The sequence below is a fragment of the Panthera leo genome, chromosome B1 (assembly GCF_018350215.1).
Source record: "Panthera leo isolate Ple1 chromosome B1, P.leo_Ple1_pat1.1, whole genome shotgun sequence".
Taxonomy (NCBI): Eukaryota; Metazoa; Chordata; class Mammalia; order Carnivora; family Felidae; genus Panthera; species Panthera leo.
This window is the reverse complement of record NC_056682.1, coordinates 169,648,487-169,667,222: the sequence shown is the minus strand read 5'-3', so window position 1 is coordinate 169,667,222 and position 18,736 is coordinate 169,648,487. Positions and strand designations below refer to the sequence as shown.

General features: G+C 34.2%; 1 protein-coding gene across 1 annotated transcript in view; it reads left to right on the top strand.

Moving 5' to 3' along the window:
• Positions 1-18,406, top strand: part of SLC30A9 (solute carrier family 30 member 9) — an 84,845-nt gene extending 66,439 nt beyond the window's left edge. Inside the window, exons 12-18 of the mRNA XM_042936494.1 lie at positions 996-1,035; positions 1,844-1,915; positions 2,634-2,741; positions 5,122-5,287; positions 7,597-7,726; positions 9,578-9,691; positions 16,987-18,406. Coding sequence (XP_042792428.1) covers positions 996-1,035; positions 1,844-1,915; positions 2,634-2,741; positions 5,122-5,287; positions 7,597-7,726; positions 9,578-9,691; positions 16,987-17,031 — 675 coding nt within the window. The 3' untranslated portion in view covers positions 17,032-18,406. The remainder of the gene's footprint in view (positions 1-995; positions 1,036-1,843; positions 1,916-2,633; positions 2,742-5,121; positions 5,288-7,596; positions 7,727-9,577; positions 9,692-16,986) is intronic.
• Positions 18,407-18,736: the final 330 nt, after the last annotated feature.

Below are 18,736 nucleotides of genomic sequence, written 5' to 3'. Positions count from 1 at the left end.
TTTATGTTTATTAGATTTTGGAATCACTGGCTGATACATACTGTTTCCCTTTTTTGGGTGACAAGTGTATCTTAAATCCTTTCAGGAAAGAGATAGAAGGATTAAAAAAATTACTTAGACGTTTAGCTACTCTTTTAATTATGTTTTAGGTTGGCAGTAGGATTCAGTGGGAATAGCCTAGAATTAAAACTGGAAAACCCATATTTAAGTTTTTACCCTGGTATCATTTTTGTGTACTCAGGCAAATCACATAGCCTTGGGACATCTCAGTTTCCTTAGTAGAATTATGAGAGTGTTGGACTGGAATCAGAATTTTCCAAACTTCTGTTTCAGGGAAGCCTAGGGTTCCAAGAAGGAAATGTTGAAAATTCTACATGTGTTTGGTTTGGAGTACATTTAAAATTGTTTAAATTTGTGTTGCTAGGTTATCTGTTTATATACACCTTGGATTAAAGTTTTTTGAAATCTTTCATTAATCCAAGAGTATCCTAGAACTGCGAGGTAGATGGTATTACCCGCCTCCCCCAAATAGATTACTGTTTATAACTGGTTATCTTTCTGAATCAGGATTGGTACTAGGCATCCAAACAAAATCCAGAAGTTACATGGGTATGGATGTGGATCTTACTGTATCCTGATATCCACACCCCAGATTTCAAATGTTTGTGTTCATTTTCAACTTCAGAAAAATTTTCATACCAATTAAGTAATTTTTTCATATTTTATATCAAGAATTTAACTTAGGTCACGGTATCACATTCTACAGAGAAGATAAGTTTAAAAAATGAGATGGCCATCAGATTTTTAACTTTTTTTTCCTTTTATGAAGATACACCATCTATCTCATTGTCCTCGTTTGAGCTGTTCCCCATCAAGATCCTGATCTGGCTAGGATTTCAATTTATGTTTCCGTTTTAAACATTATAAATTTTATGCATGAATCATTGTGATTCTTTAATGAAATATTAACTTACGCTTTAATACTTATTTTCTAGGCATATTGTATTTTAGCAGGATCATTAGTATCTGAAGGAGGTATGTACTGTCACAGTATCTCTTTATTCTTAATTTAGTAATATATATTCAGCAGTCCACTCTTATAAATTGCTAAATTCCATTGATTAAAGAAAAACTAGAAATAGGAATCTACTTTGAGGAAGTAAATTCTTTGTATAATATGGTTATTCCTATAATGGGTGGGGGCAAGGGAAAACCTTTTTGTTTTTGAGTATTTTATCGTAATACTCAGAACATTTGGAGCGAAGCATAAAAACATAACTATATATTGAGTTTTTAAAAGTCGGGTTTTAGTAGTGTTAGTCACAGAAAGGTCACTGTTTGCAATAAAATATTTCAAAGTTTCTGCAAATTTCATCTGTAGCAGTTCTATGACAGAGAAGTACTGACATCATGTGGGAAACTGCCTGACTCATTGCTGAATTCATAGTGTGCTTACTTCCAAAACGTTGTCATTTGCTATGCATAGTGTTCCCTTCAACAGTCTGTAAAATGGTGATAACACTACCTGCCTCAAAAGGTTGGGAGGGTCAAACGTAAATGTGCTTAGCATGCTGCCTGCCAACCAGTTGCTGTCCAATAAATTAAGGTCATTAGGTTGTAGTCAGGAAATTAAAATTATTACGGTTTAGAAATATGGGGAATACTAGAAATTCATTGTAATGTGATGATTTTCGGAGTCTTGATAATGACTAGTTAATAGAGGACTTTTCTTTATTGACAACCCTGGCATTAAAAGTGTTGTGCCTCTTTAGTTTGAGATGCCATCTTTAAAGCTGGGAGGCATGAAGTTTTTTCCTTGCTGATATGAATGCTTTTCTTTCAGCAACACTTCTCGTTGCTGTAAATGAACTTCGTAGGAGTGCTCGGGCCAAAGGAATGCCATTTTATAAATATGGTATGTATTTTAGTTGTCCTATTCTTTTTTTTTTTTTTTTTTTTTTTTTTTTTTTAATTTTTTTTTAACGGTTATTTATTTTTGAGACAGAGAGAGACAGAGCATGAACGGGGGAGGGGCAGAGAGAGAGGGAGACACAGAATCCGAAACAGGCTCCAGGCTCTGAGCAGTCAGCACAGAGCCCGACGCGGGGCTCGAACTCACATACCGCGAGATCGTGACCTGAGCCGAAGTCGGACGCTTAACTGATTGAGCCACCCAGGCGCCCCTTAGTTGTCCTATTTCATTCACCTCCTTTATTTTTTAAAATTGCCTAGTGCTGTTTCTTTTTTCCTTATAGATGTGTACAAGATATATCTCAATGTCTTCCTGTGTGACTCTTACAATATATACGGTCTCTTTTAAAAAGAGAAATGTAGTGTGATATGAACGTGAATACTTTGTATTTTAACTTAAGTGAACTATGATATTTCTGTATGTACTTATATTATTAGAGAAAGTAAAAAAAAAAGTAATTTGACTTTAAATTTGTTACTGTCAACATTTAAACCATGAAGTCATGTTTACATTGAACAGGATGTTTAAAATCAGGATCTCATACATTTTTGTCTTAATTTATATCTTAATTTTGAATGGATACTTATTAAAATGTTACCTGATAGTATCAAATTAGGATTTCAGAAAATTTATTTTCTTGTCTGTACCCCAACCGATTAAGTAATGGAAAGTCGTGATCCTAGTACAAATGTTATATTACTGGAGGATACTGCAGCAGTCTTGGGAGTAATAATAGCAGCCACGTGTATGGGCCTTACTTCTATAACAGGTAAGTATTTCATAAATTACAGGTGATTTATTTGTAGTACTTAAGTAATTGTCTAATATGTGGGTATTTTCTTTTATATCACTGAATAATTTAAACCAATAGAGATTGTTAAATACTAATTCCATACTAACCATTTATTTGTATAAGACAATTAAGATAGCAAAAGTCTTCAGATGTCTCTCTTAGAAATTTTCTTTGTTTGAAATACAGAAAGGCTGTTAATAGAGCATTTCTATAATGTGCTTAACCTTCCTAGATGTGCCTTAATAAATTATGCAAGTACTCTGAGCTTCCTATTGATATTTGGCCTAGTGACCTTGTAGGTTTATTAAGATGATATATGGGAGAGAACTTTAATAAACCCTAAAGTTCAAATAAATATGTATCGTGGCTCTTGTTCATTTGTCTTCCATTGTTAGTGCCAATAACAACTGCTGTTGCTTTCCTGTTTCCTGGACTCTCTAGTTGCATTTATCCTCATTTTGGTAACTAGTTAAGTGTTTGGAAGACCAGTACAGATAAATAAGAAGACAGAAAAATCATTTTTAACTTCTAAAACAACCATTTAGTATAAAAAAACTAAATTTCTGAGGTTACAGTTCTCTCAGAATGGAACTGCTTCCATTTTTACCCATTTGCCCTTGCATACTTGAAATAATTGTAGGTGGTAAGCTTCCATGCTTCTGCAGTGTTTCTTAAAATAGTTGGAAATATGAATGGATCTTTCTTACTTTGAATGTACATTTTAAGACTAGACCAGCATTCTCTAATGTTCACTGTGATCCAGAATATTTGCATTGTTCTTCCAATTGACCTTCCCATTTTAGACATTTCTTAGACAAATTATTACTTAGCAAAATTTTAGGCTTAAGGAAAGTGAGACTTGATGAATAAGTCAACTGTTAATAGATTTTCTTTTACAAATAATAAAAACCAGTCGGATCAAACTTATACAAATTTTAGTTTTTAGAGTTTCACGTTGTTTTAATTAGCTAGGTTAATTCATTTAAATTAAATAACATGCCAAGAAATCAATAAAACATTTTCCAACTAATATTTCTGTGTTTTCTGAAGGATTATTTATATAGGTCTATTTTTAAATAAAAATAATGATGTAAATTTGTATTTTTAAAGAGCAGTATTTGATTTTGAACTCTGTAATTACAAGCTTCCTAGTGGATTATGTTTTACAAGTGGGTCATTTCCAGCACTGTAGTACAGATTAGTCATTTTACTTTTTAGTGTTATATTTTGACTAAATGTTAGTAAAGCTAGTGTGTAAATTGACATTTTTTTTAGTAAAATGAATGTTTACCAAGCATATTAATTTAATACTAAATTTAATATTGATATTTGATCTTTGGAATAAAAAACGTTTAATCATAAAAGTCTTGTATGTTAAGTTTATTAGGAAAATTTTAAATATATTTATTGATGTCTGATAATCAGCTCTTCTCATTGGTTCTGGGAGAGAATTAAGTCCTAACAAACTAAGGCAAACTTTAGAATCAGAATCACCTGGAGGGCTTGAGAAGACAATGAATGCCGGTCCCAACTCCAGAGTTTCCAATTCAGAGTCTTAGGTGAGGCCTAAGGACTTGCATTTTTACCAAGTTCTCAAGTGATGCTGATGCTGCTGATTAAGGAACCGTACTTTGAGAACCACTGCTCTAAGGTACCTATAGCATGCAGTGAGTTAACTTTTCTCCTTTGTATCTAGAATGATACTAGCTATGCATCATCCTTGAGTGAATGAGAAGAGTGATCCATATCATTTTTTGTATGGCTTAATTTTCTCACAGAACCTTGATAAGAAAAAGAGACAAAAAATGTTTTGTTTTGTTTTTCAGCTTTTGATCTCCCAATTATTTTGTCAACATGGGACAGGAAAAGTGCTATTAATATATCAAAAAGAAATGGGCTCTATTATATTATTAATATGTATATGATATCTCTAAAATGCTCTGGACCCTCACTCATGTAATGACCAGATGCAAGAAAACAGATCTTAAATAATTAAACAGCCTGATACTCCTATGTAGTGTGAAGCACATTGTAGCATCCCCATTTTGTAGTATAGTAAACCTGTTGGGACAGTCATTAAAGGAATTCAGAATGAATTTTGGGTCCCTTGATTTACTAATTCTGGTTCTTTACTCACTAAAGCTGATTGAAATAATAGAAAATGTTAATTTACTTGAGGGTTGATGGGGGGTGGGAGGGAGGGGAGGGTGGGTGATGGGTATTGAGGAGGGCACCTTTTGGGATGAGCACTGGGTGTTGTATGGAAACCAATTTGACAATAAATTTCATATGTTGAAAAAAATAAAAAGAAAAAAAGAAAATGTTAGTTTACTGACTTCTTATGTACTTTATTTAGGTAATCCCCTGTATGACAGCCTAGGTTCTTTGGGTGTGGGCACATTACTAGGCATAGTCTCTGCGTTCCTCATCTACACTAACACAGAAGCACTCTTAGGGCGATCCATCCAGCCAGAGCAAGTACAGCGGCTGACTGAACTCCTGGAGAACGACCCATCAGTAAGGTCAGCTTATTCCAGTGATGCTGCTAATAAGGTTTACAAAAACGCGTTATGAAATTTGTCAGTTTTTGCTTCACATATTTCAGTGTCCTGTTGTTAGGTACATGTGTATTTATAATTTTGCATATGTTGTTTATAAAATCTAAAAAAGAGCTATAAGTAAAAAAGATGCACTGTGGCAGATTTGAAATTTTCTGGAAGAGTGAAATCTGTAGATTAAATTGGTAGAAAAAATAAATGTTAGTAATCCAGAAAGTTCATACAGTTTTTTCAGTTATCTATCACTGTGTGCAAATTACTTCAAAACTTAGTGATTTAAAACAACATTTGTTACCTCACAGTTGGTGTGGGTCAGGTATGGTTTACCTGGGTCCTGAACTTAGGTTTCTTATAAACTGCAGTCAAAATTGTGGTTTATATACACAATGGAATACTACATGGCAATGAGAAAGAATGAAATATGGCCTTTCATAGCAACGTGGATGGAACTGGAGAATGTGATGCTAAGTGAAATAAGTCACACAGAGAAAGACAGATAACCATATGTTTTAACTCTTATGTGAATCCTGAGAAACTTAACAGAAGACCATAGGGGAGGGGAAGGAAAAAAAAATTAGGGAGGGAGCCAAACCACAGGAAACTCTTAAAAACTGAGAACAATCTGAGGGTTGATGAGGGGTGGGAGGGAGGGGAGGGTGGGTGATGAGTATTGAGGAGGGCACCTGTTGGGATGAGGACTGGGTGTTGTATGGAAACCAATTTGACAGTAAATTTCATATTTAAAAAAAAAAAAAAAACAAAAAAAACAATGCAGTCAAAAGGCGTTGGCTGGGACTGGAGTCATCTCCTGGGGAAGGATCTTCTTCTAAGCCCGCTCATGTAATTGTTGAGAGAATTTAGTTCCTTACTACATGGGTGTCTCCCACCTGGCCTCTTGCTTCATCATAGTATGCAAGATGAGAAGGCAGTAGATACTGAGTGTGGACAAGATGAAGTCACAGATCGTCATCTAATCTTGGAAATGATAGCTCCTCACTTTGCCATGTTCCCTTGTTTAGGACAAGTCTAGCCCACATTGAAGGAGAGAGGATTGCACAAGGACTTGAGTACAGGAGGTGGGGCTTATCGGGAGCCATAGTAGACACACTGCTGATCACAAACACTTTTCTATCCAGTTAGTTCTGTATAAGTACATAAGGAAAAGGTATAGCTGCATATTTTCATTAGCTGCAATTTAGTATTAGTCAAATAATGAAATTTTTAAATGTGTTGTTAAGACTGAGGTAGGTATACTTTTTTAAAAAGAGTAAATTATATAGTTTCTTGCCTTTCTGGACAAGTTTTGTTTCATTTTGGGCATATATAATTTTATAAATATTAAATGTTATTTTCATCCTAGTTGATAAATATACTTCTTTATTTCTATGGCTAAAGAATTTTAGACTCAATATTTAGTAACTTGCTCAGGATCACTCAGAAATTAGAGTCAAATGTTTTAAGAGTATTTGGAGTCTCATTTAAATTTGTTTTCCCATTAGCTCTGTCTATCCCCAGGATTAACTGTTTTCTATTGTTTTATATATCCTGTAAAGAAAAGATGTTAATAGTGGTTACCATAGAAAGAAAAGACTTTCTCATTAGTTTCCTAAGGAAGATTGATTAGGGTTAGGGCAGGCAGAAGGGATGAAAAGCAGTTATGACACTTGAACATCTGCTTCTCTTTCTGAAGATCTGGAGGGGAAATCCTGCCTCTGCTGTTGACTAGCTGAATTACCTTAGGCAAGTCACTTAGGTCCCTCTGGGAGTGTTGTATAATCTGTAAAGTAAATTTCATTCATTAAATGCCTTACATGTAGTTGCTACAGTATTAAAATTTTATGTATGTGTTGGTTCATTACTCCCCATATCAATCCCATGAGGTAGTTATTATTAACCTCATTCTGATAGTATTTTTACAGTGGTATCAAGACTTGTAAAGAAGCTTTTGGGAAAAAGAAAAAAGGATTATGAGATGAAATAACATGGTAGAAAAGCAATTTAGAGTTGATTGTTTTTAATCCACCAACTATATAATTCACAACATTTATAAAACTATAATATTTATAAAGTTTGCATCTTTGTATGCATTATGAAAAAATAGCTAAATGCGCATTTTTTTGGATATTGATATATGGCACTTGATGGTGAACACTCTGAAAGCCATCTTGGTCCATTTTTATCACTGATGGGAAAAAACAAGAAATCTGCACTTTGTGCTATTAAAATATATATGTGCGTGTATATAAATTTGTATCCGTTGTTATTGATTACAGGGCAATTCATGATGTTAAAGCCACAGATCTGGGATTAGGGAAAGTAAGATTTAAGGCAGAAGTAGATTTTGATGGACGAGTTGTTACAAGATCATATTTAGAAAAACAAGATTTTGACCAAATGATGCAGGTAAGTTTATGTATTTATTGTTTTCTTATATAGCCAAGGGTTACAAAAATTAAATTTTTAAGTAAATAAAATAAAACTGTTACAGGTCTTAAAATCAATTCAGCCTTCAACTTCTTAGGGTTCCAAAATCAGACAAAACCCTTTTATTTACTGTACATTGGGTCAGAGACAGCAGAAGAGCAAACCTACTATTCCAGTGCTTGTTACATGCCAGGCATTTTATGTATGTTGTCTGATTTACTCTCAACAGCGCTGTGATGTAAAGAAATAATATTTTCAATTTTATACATAGGCACATTGAGACACAGAAAGATTAATTAACTTGCCTAAAATTGCAGAGCCACAGTATGGAGACAGATATGAATTTAGATCTCTGACTCCAAAACCCATGCTTTTTAAAATTAGAATTAAATTTAAAAGAGAATTTACAGAGGATAATATAATGAACAGTGCACAGGTTACCACTTGCCTTTGTCAAATCCTAACATTTTATTGTACTGTATTTACTTAGAATTAAAAACAAGGAATTGTTATAAAAACGGGTGAAGCTTTGGTTTTCTCCTTTTAGATCCCATTCTCCTTCCTCCATCCCTAGAACTAAAAATTGTTTTGAATTTAGTACTGTCATTTCCATTCAGTTTTTATACTTTTCAGCATATTTTTCTTAACATAGTAGTATATAGCAGCATGTTGGATATTTAAAAATTGATATAAATGGTATACTGTCTGATTTCCTCTACAGTTTGTTTAACAGCATGGTTGTGAGATTCTCCCATATTAATATATACATATACCTCTAGTTAATTTATTTTAATTGCTATCTAGTATTCTCTAATGAATCTGTTGTAATTTATTTATCCAGTCTCCACTTGGGCATTTCTGTCCACAGTGTCATTCTCATACATTTCCTTGTTCACCTATGCGAGAATTTCTTTAGAGTAGTGCACAGCTAGATTTAAAATAGATGGGCTATTGAGTAAACTTACCCTCAGCTTCCCTAGGTCTTGGCAAATTGTGTAAAGTGTGTCAGTTTAACTTCCATCATTAGTATATCAGAGTTTCTATTATTTTACATTCTTACTAGGTGGTATTATATTGACAGTTTTTAAATTGTTGTCATTATGATAAATATGAGAATTACAATTTATATTTAATTATAATTTATATTCCCCCTGGTAGTAGTAACGAGGTTAGTAAGCACTGAAATTTATTAACCATTGGGATTTCCTCTACTTGCTTGTTTATTTAGTTAATTTCTGTTCTTCTGACAGATTTATAAACATTTTATTTGTAATATGCTCGACACGAATCCTTCCTCAGTTGTGTATACTAGTTTGTGATTTACTGTTTCACTTTGTTGTACAGAAGGCTTAATGCATTTTTAAACTTTATGTTAAATTTGTAATCTTTTTCTCTAGGCTTTTTATTATCTTGTTGAAGAAATCCTTCCTTTTCCCAGTATCATAAAAATATTCTCCTTTTTCTCTAAAAATATTGTGGTTTGTTTTCTACTCATAGGTTTTTAATTCACTTAGAATTGTTTGTTTTTTTTAATGATTTGTGGTAGGGATTTAATACTTTTTTCCTATAGAAAAATAATTGCCCCGGCACTATTTATTGAATAGTCTGTTCTGTTCCCACTGATTTTGGTAAGCTACCTCTGTGAAGTATTATACTCAATTTTTTGTTGAATTAAATTGTTTCAGAACTAGGTCATCCATCGCCTATTGTGTGAAAGTTTTTCATTTTCATCAAACTTAATGGTGTTACGATTTTTTAAAGAAATCATCAGTGTACTACTATGATTTTTTTTAAAGTTATTTTGTTTTTCTGCTTTCATTTTCTTTATAGGAAATTCAAGAAGTGAAAACTCCTGAAGAACTAGAAACCTTTATGCTTAAACATGGAGAAAATATTATTGATACTTTAGGAGCTGAAGTAGACAGACTTGAGAAGGAACTGAAAGTAAGATGTCTTCGTAATAGTAATAATGCCACCTGTTTTTGAGTACATATGCTGTGTCAGACACTGCTGATTGCATCCCGTGTATGCATTTACCTTCTTAGTAACCCCATGGTGTATGACTGGTAGTTGTGAACCAGAAAAATTACTGGGTTAGAGAAGTTGGGTAATTTACTCAAGGAAGGTAAGGAATTGGGATTTGAACCTTTGTCGTTCAATTCCAAAATCTGTACCTTCAACCACTATTCTATACTGCTTGCTTAGTTTTCCGAAATAGTCAAAGATTTTTTGTTTTGAAATAAAAAGTATTTTGTAAGTTTCTAGAGAAAGATAAAAGGGAAACTTCAGATTTTGTTCAAAAGTTTGAAAAAATAGAATGTGTCCTTGAGCATACACATCAATCTTCCTTTTACTCCATCTGTCATTTTATATTTCCTTTTTGCTTCTGTTCAGTTGGAGATCATTACAATCTATTGGTTTTTTACTGAAGTATTACCTGATAAGAGTATCTTTTTTTTTTTTTTTTTTAAATGTTTATTTTTGAGAGACAGCACGAGCAAGGGAGGGAGGGCAGAGAGAGGGAGAAAGAATCTGAAGCAGGCTCCAGGCTCTGAGTTGTCAGCACAGAACCCGGTGTGGGGCTTGAACCCACGAACTGTGAGATCATGACCTGAGCCGAAGTCAGACACTTAACTGACTGAGGCACCGAGGCACCCCCTGATTAGACTATCTTTAAACATGTCTCAGTGTTTTCAGATTGTCTTTCATTGGCTCTTGAGTTCAAGTTTTTGCAATAAATAAAACTTATAAAAGATCTTTGACATACATAGCTTGTTGAAGGGAACACATCTTTCTTGATGTTGACCGTTCTTTTGTTAAAAACTGAAGGGAAATAGGGGTGCCTGGGCGGCTCAGTCAGTTAAGCATCCGACTCTTGATTTTGGCTCAAGTCATGATCTAGGGTCATGAGATAGAGCCCCATATGTGGCATTTCACTGGGCATGGGGCCTGCTTAAGTATGTACATGCTCTCGCTCTCTCTCTCTCTCTCTCTCTCTCTGTCTTAAAAAGAAAAATATTGAAGGGAAGAATTTCTATCACTACTTACTATCTTTTCTTTTAGACTCTAGATATCTGATCACATTAATAGGACATCAAATAATACAATTTTGTTTATGTTAATATTATAGTTTACAACATGATTTTCAAGTTTTAGAGAAGCAATTCTCAATTATTTTGGTCTTCAGATTCTTTACATTTTTAAAAATTGTTGAGGACCCAAACAGCTTTTATTTATTCAAATTATAATACTTTATTGATATTTACCAAATCATAAATTAAAACTGAGAATTTTAAAAATATTTATTCATTTCATGTTAATATAAATAATATTTTAATGAAAAATAACTATAGTTTCTAAAATGAAAAAAATAGAAGAGTGATATTGTTTCACATTTTTGCAAAAATCTAAGACCGCTGGATTCCCATATCTGCTTCTGCATTTATTCTGTTGACATACATTGTTTCGGTTGAAGGATATAAAGAAAAGGGAGTAGTCTTTGTAAGTATTCTTAAAGCCTTTTCAGACAATTGTGGTATTCTTATGTGATGTTAAACCCATACCTGACACCTGGTAGCCTCTTAAAGCTTAGTTGCAGAGTGTGGAATCTGAAACCATATCAAAGAACTTTCCACATAACTGTGAAGTTAAGGGACGCAGTTCACAAGATCACCCTCCTTTCTGGCACCAGTTACAAAGTTCAAGGGATTCCTCCTATCATCCTAGGTTTGATAATTCACAAAAAGGACTCACAGAACTCACTGGTTGCTTTTATACTCCTGGTTATGGTTTATTACAGTGAAAGGAAGGCTTAAAACTAGCCAAGGGAAGAAGGGCACAGGAGAGAGTTCTAAACACAGTTTCAGTTGTCCTCTCCGCTGTGGAGTCATGGACACTGTTACTTTCCTGACAATGATGTGTGGCAGTTTGCAGAGTATTAATCAGGGAACCTTAACTGAGCGTTGGTGTCCAGAGATCTTACTGGGGCTCCACAGTTGACTGCTAAGTGGTCAGCCTTTCATCTCTAGCCACTCCAAGGAATAGCTGACACTTTTAGTCTCTAGTCCCATGTGGATATATAGCGGATATTGTGTGGCCAAAGATAAACAGAGACAAAATTTTCAGCCAGGACATTCCAAGGGCCTAACAATCACCTCCCAGTAGCCAAGGGCAAAGGCCAGACCTCTCTTGGAGTATGGTTAATTATCTACTATACACTATTAAAATTTGTTGGTCTGTCTTTGTACTCTGGATGGATCTCTTAACCCATGCATGATTCCAGAATGTTATGATTTGGCCATTTGGGAAATACTAACTCACTGAATTTATGTACATCTTTCAAATGGTGACACATTTCTAAGTATTCGGAAGCTGTCAGGGTCATGGTGGTAGATACAAGTTTTTCAGCATTCTAATATTCATTTGAAAGCTTGAATTTTACCATTAGCAACAAATACTGTTGTTTTCCTTGAAGTAACAGATTCATTTTGTTCATTTTTTTTTCATTTTGTTCATTTTTTAAGAAGATCCCTGCCAAATACCCAATTTGAATAACCGTAGTTTGTTCATTTTTCTTTCAAGTAAAAATGGGGTTTACTTAGATAAGCTCACTTTTTTTTGTTGTTGTTGTTAAGAAGGCTCCACCCTCAAGGTAGGGCTTGAACTCACGACCCACGACCCTGAGCTCAAGACTTGCATGCTCTACCAACGGAGCCAGCCAGGCGCTCCTACATGGTGTTATGTAAACAAGCATCTGATTTAGCTCATAACTCTAGCTCGTCCCAGAGTGCTTCTCTTTGTGACCTCAGACCTCAGTGTGAAGCAGGAAGGTCTAAGAATACTACTCCCCATTTCGTCACAGAATATTTTAAAAAGTGTACTCAGGCGTTGAGGCTTAATAAACCAATGTTTTTACTACTTCATGAAGGACTTTTTAAAGTGAAACTGGCTTTTTTTTTTTTTTTTAATGTGTCTGCCAGTAAAGGAACACAATGACTCCATATAATATGAGTTGGGTGGCAGTTGCCTTGAATTGTGCAAAGATGCCATCAATTTTATCTACCATTGCTTTTATGTCGTCAGAGGAAATACCAGCATAGTAAAGGCAAATAACATCAGCGTTATGAAAATAGCTTTGACCTTGGAGTCTCCCTTGAAAAGGTGTCAGAACCTTTGGACCACACTTTGAAAGTCACTTTTCCAAATATAACGCAAGATGATTCTTTTTGTGCAGGGTGACACAAGAATGAATAAACTTTGCTTTTCCATTCTATCTTTTTTAAAAAATTTCCCTGGAAAGGATAAAATAATGAGCTTTTAGACTAAATCTTTATTTTAGCTTTACTCTGTAATAGAAACAATAAGTCAGAAGCCAGATATGAGAATAATTAACAAATTGGTCATTCTTAACTATATTTACTCTTATCACAATCAGATAAATTTATTGGTTTCGTTTAGCTTTGTGCTTTAATTAGAAGCTATTAAATCTTTAACGCACTGAACTAACTCATGTGTTTCTGAATTATATAAGACTTTCAAACCAGGAAGCAAAGTTTAACCCATACTTTCAGGTTAGAATCCTCTCTAAGGTAATAAGGCATAATTAATGTTAAAGAAAAGTTCTTCATAATTTAGGAACTAAACCAGGAGAGGGCATAAATGTAATTCTTTTATCTTGTTTTGAAAATAAGCTGGTCATCTTTTGAAAACTAAAACTTTGGCATATTCCCTTTTTTAGTATCTAAGCATGGTTGTCTTCTCAATTTAAATTTGAATAATTATTGAATCACTTTGGAAAGTCACACTCAATAATAAAATTCGGTCTAGCCATCTCTATTGAGTGATGCCATTTATCTGATAATTATTAGAATAGATACTATTTTTGGCTAAAATCTATAACCTGCATAGTTCCTTTTTTTTTTTCTTCAAATTTTAATGAGAGAGAGTGCACAGCAGGGGAGAGGGGCAGAGGGAAAGAGAGAGAAAAAAATCCTAAGCAGGCTCTACATTCAGTGTGGAGAATGACACGGGGTTCAATCCTATGACACTGGGATCATGACCTGAGTCGAAATCAAGAGTCAGATTCTCAGCTGATTAAGCCACCCAGGCGCCCTTACAACTTTGCATAGTTCTATGTAAAAACATTAAAAATAATAGAAGCTAATGTATATTATAGAAGCTAATCGCGTAGTATAAATGTGAAATATATATGAAGTTCTTTGAACTGTTAACTAAAATTTTTTTGCTTTACCTCTATATTTCAGTCTTCTTCTATGAAGTTTTTTATGTTTGGGAAGCAGTAATTCTATGGGAAATTAATTCAGTGGGATGATGCCATAGTATTTGCAAATTCCTAATAAGTAGTATTCCGGTTAAATGCTGTGCCCTTTACTCTGTCTTTTGCTTCTTGAATTGCATCCTCCTGTAGCATTTTTTTGAGTCTGCAACATTATAAAATTACACTAGTTGCTTCTTGTCTCTCTAAAGTATGAGTGTTGAAATAAATTTGTGCCATGTAAAATGTTCTAATTCAAGTTGAATAGTGCCTGGAACATAATAAATCAATAAGTATCTGTAGAACAAATGAATGAAAATTACAAATTGAGCACCAATTATTGATTTTCAGCTCTGTTTATTCAGTTTCTGCTATATACACATGATATCTTATTAGGCATTAAACATTAAAATCTAAGGATATTAATCCTATTTTTTTTATTCATATTGTGCCTGTCTTCGTATTTGGCACATTTCATGTTAGGAATTTGATAATTTTCTCTCAAAAAACTTGATTTTAAAACAGAGTACATCAAATTTTTACTTTCTTTTTCTTTTTTCTTAAAGTTTATTTATTTTTGAAAGACAGGGCACAAGCTGGGGAGGCATAGAGAGAAAGGGAGACACAGTCTCTAGGCTCTGAGCTGACAGCTGATGTAGGGCTCGAACTCACAAACCATGAGATCATGAGCTGAAGTCGGTCACTTAACTGACTGAGCCACCCAGGTGCCTCAGTTTCTTTTTCTTGAGATTAGATTTTTTTTTGGTACACATTTTACATATAGTGGTTTTTTTAGGCAGAATAATTTCAAATTTTCCATTAATACCTAAACTTTTTAAAGTCATATTGGGATGGGTTAGGGTGGATTGGAAAGAGAAAAATAAAATTCAGTTTCATTTCTGTTAGAGGAAATATTTTTTTATTCTGTATTGAATTTAAGGAATTCTAGAAAAGAGCAAATAGTTTAAGGTAAAGAGAAAATTGAGAACAAAAGTGTACCCCCATGTTTGGGGGGCCCCTGGCCACTCTCATATTAGTATCCAAGAGGAGAGTACCCCCAGGTATACCGGAACAAAACTAGTCATAAGAAGAATGCCAGTGCACACTCAATAAAATGCTCTAGTTGGAGCTAAACTCTAGTGTTATATCAGATTCTTGCCTTTATAATTGAATTCCTTTGAGTAATATGCAAATGTTCCTAATCCTGACTGATTATCAGAATCACTTAGAAGAGCTTTTCCCCATGTTGGTTGATTGGTTTAATATTTACTAATAATCTCTACATCCAGCATCGGCCCGAACTCATGACCCCAAGATCAAGAGTCGCATGCTCTTCCAACTGAGCCAGTCAGGCGCCCCTATTTTTATGATTTTTATCAAATAATATCAAAAAAATAATATACAGAGTTTATAAAGTCAAACAGAACTGAAAAGCTTATAAACAGAAGTGTCACCTTCCTCACCATCCTCAGTCATGCTTAGAAGCAACCATTTTTAGTATTTCTTTTAGATTTACTGCCATATTTCTATAGGAAGATCTTAAACTGCTTCCACGTTATTTATCTCCTCTTTGATAGATGTAAGTTAGTTATATAGTTTTATATGTTCTCTCTGTCCTCCATTCTCATAATGTCATTATATTACATTTTATTACACTTTTAATCCCTCCCCCCACTCCCAGATTTAGGTGTCCTTCCTTTTTGTACCCATAAAGATACAACCCCAAGACCTTTACCTTGCTCTTTAAGTAGCAGACTGCTCTAAGTGCTGCTTACTTAACCTGTATTTCCTCACTGGACAGACGTTCGTTGAAGACAAGTACTGTTTTGTTTCCTGTTCATTGTTGTATACTTCAGTGCCTGGCATAGAATAGGAATGTAATAAAGATACTTTCTGTTGCTGAAGTTCCTTAAGCCGGCATTTAAAATTTTTCACAACCTGGTTTCTGCCTGCCTTTCCAGCCTCATTACTGATCCTGCCCTTTTTGCAACCCCTGTGGCTAACTATACCATATGACCAGTACACCCTTCTCCGGCTGACTTTGCTTGTATTGTTTCCTCTGTCTAGATGATGATCCTTGTCATCATCTATCTGGAAAACTCACTACTTTCAGGCCTTGTTTAGATACTCTCAGTGAAGTCTTAATACTCTCAGTGAAGTCTTAATCTCGTGAATTAAAGTAATAGATCTGGCGGTTTTGTTCCCTGAGTTAGCGTTTCAGTGCATTCATTGTAATAGTTAGGAGCTTGAGGTCCAGAATGTATCCTGGCTTCGTCACTTAGTAGCTCATAACGTAGGTAGGTTAGTTAATTTCTTCAAACTTCAATTTTCCCATATATAAAATGGAAATAATTGAGTTATGAGGATTTTAAAACACACATGCACGTGAAGCCCCTTACTTAGCATGGTACTTGACATAAGGGTGACTGCTTATTAAATGTTAACTGCTATTTTTATTAGCCGCAATGCTTTCACTTGTAGATGGTTACTGATACACTGGTCTTGCTGGCTAAACTGAGTCCCCTCAAGGTCAAGAACAGACTTACTAATAATCATAGTTCCAGCTCCACTATTTAGCACAGTGTCTGCCACAAGACTATATGGGGTGTTGCTAAAATATATAAAATAAGTGAATGTCAGTTTATTTCTTCAGATTGTTACTGTTTTACAGTGATTTTCTTTTCACCACAAACGAGTGTATTTACAGTGCTTTGCAATGCTTGGCACATACTAGGTTCTTCATCCATTAATGTATTAACGAACATTTGGACAAACTCAGGGAGATGGGGCTACTTACCATATTGTTTATAGTGTGTAGTATTCATCTATTGATTTTTATCTTGCTAATATGCTACACTGAAGTCGTTTGACCAAATGTTGTCAGTGGCTTTAGTGATCTAACGGAATAAAAGGAAACAAAATTCAGTTTTGCTATGAATAATGTGGTGGTGATTTTTCCTTCCAGAAACGAAATCCTGAAGTTCGACATGTAGATTTGGAGATATTATAGATTTTATTGAATGAATCTCTTTGGAGGAAAGCCTTGGAAACAAGTCCGCGAGCCTGCTCTCCTGTACTGAAGGCGTCAGGGCCATTCAGAAGCTGTTTTTTTGAAGATGGAGGAAGTATTTAATGTGAAGGGCAGTTCAGCATCTACAGAATGACTACTTCATCCTTGTAAGGGACCTATTACAAGTTGAATCAATTTGGAAATCATGTTTTTATGTTTCAATAGAGAACATTTTAGTTACTTAAATTGTTCATAATTTTTCATTTTACTCTGTCAGGGTATATTGTATCTTGCGATCATGTTTCCTTTCTTCACATTTGTAAAAATAAGCATCATCCATAGGATTATGAGTTTTAATTTTGTTACCTTTGAAGATGTCACTCCATCAGAACCTGCCAATCTTGAACGTTCTGGTTAAATTTAGTTTTTAAATAGTCACTCTGTTTTTTCCTTACAGAATGTGGAAATTATTTCTACATGATTCTGCCCTGAGCATTAAGAGGAACACTCTCCTATCCTAGTTATCCATAAATGTTCATTCCAGAAACGGCTTAGTTACTGAATCGAAGGAGGACATTTCAGTCCACCTTTTAGGTTGTAGTAGTTGCCATTTTGTAAATTTCTTATCTCTCCTTTACTTTTTTCTTTATTTAGTTTAATTTTTCCAGTGTAGAAGATACAGAATAACCCGGGATGTTTCCATAGGCCAGTTTGATGGCTGGGGTTTTTTTTTGTTTTTTAACTGGCTTCAGTGCCATAATGTGTATTTACTAGGCGGTAATGCATTTATAAGCATTTTAAAATTCTGTAAAATGGACTAGAAATATTTATAATTTTACAGACGGGACAGCATTTTATTTTTAATTTATTTTAAAAGGCACTACTCATGTAAATCTGAACTGTGAGATATTTCTTGCTTTAAGAGAAAGAGAAGTAAATCTCTTATGCGGAAACTTGTGGCCATGATTTTGTATAATATCATAGTCAATAGTGTGTCTGTAACATGAGTTTCTTACAGTTATAAATGGGCATTTATCATAATATATGGTTAAAACATTATGTAAGTAAGTAGCTTTCTAGTGATAAGGTACCAAGGTGAAAAAACATACAATTCAGTAATGAAAAATTTAGTGCAAAACTACAGCTGTGTCTCCATTCATCAAAATAACTCATGCACTTTAAGTTGTTCAGGGTGGTAGTGAGCATTGTCCATGCAAGAGTTGTAGCTGGGTGATTCTTTGTAGTGGGTGGTTGATGTAAGAACCTAACTACTTGTATGAGGTCAGTGGCTAAAAACTTAACTTAGATGGAAGTTTATGAATCACAGCAGATTGTAATGCTGGAAACAAAAAAATAAACATTTGATTAAAGGGTTTGTAATGGTAGTTTTTTGATCCAAAAGTGTCATGTATTAGAAAATCATGAAAATTTATGTTGGTGTACATTTTTTTTACCTTTGCAGAGCATTTTGCGTATTGTACATTTTAAGTGAAATAACATTCCAGTTTTATTTTTGAAGATATAAAATTGTTATACACACACACACACAATTTGATTCTGGTTCTTATGGTCGCAAATTCTTCACTTTTTTTTTTTTAACTGTGTTTTACTCCTTATACTTCACTCTATACTGTTTATATCTTCTCTCCCCTTCCCACTTGCCATTTGTTAGTCCCATGTCACTGCCATATGGGAAGGTACGTGA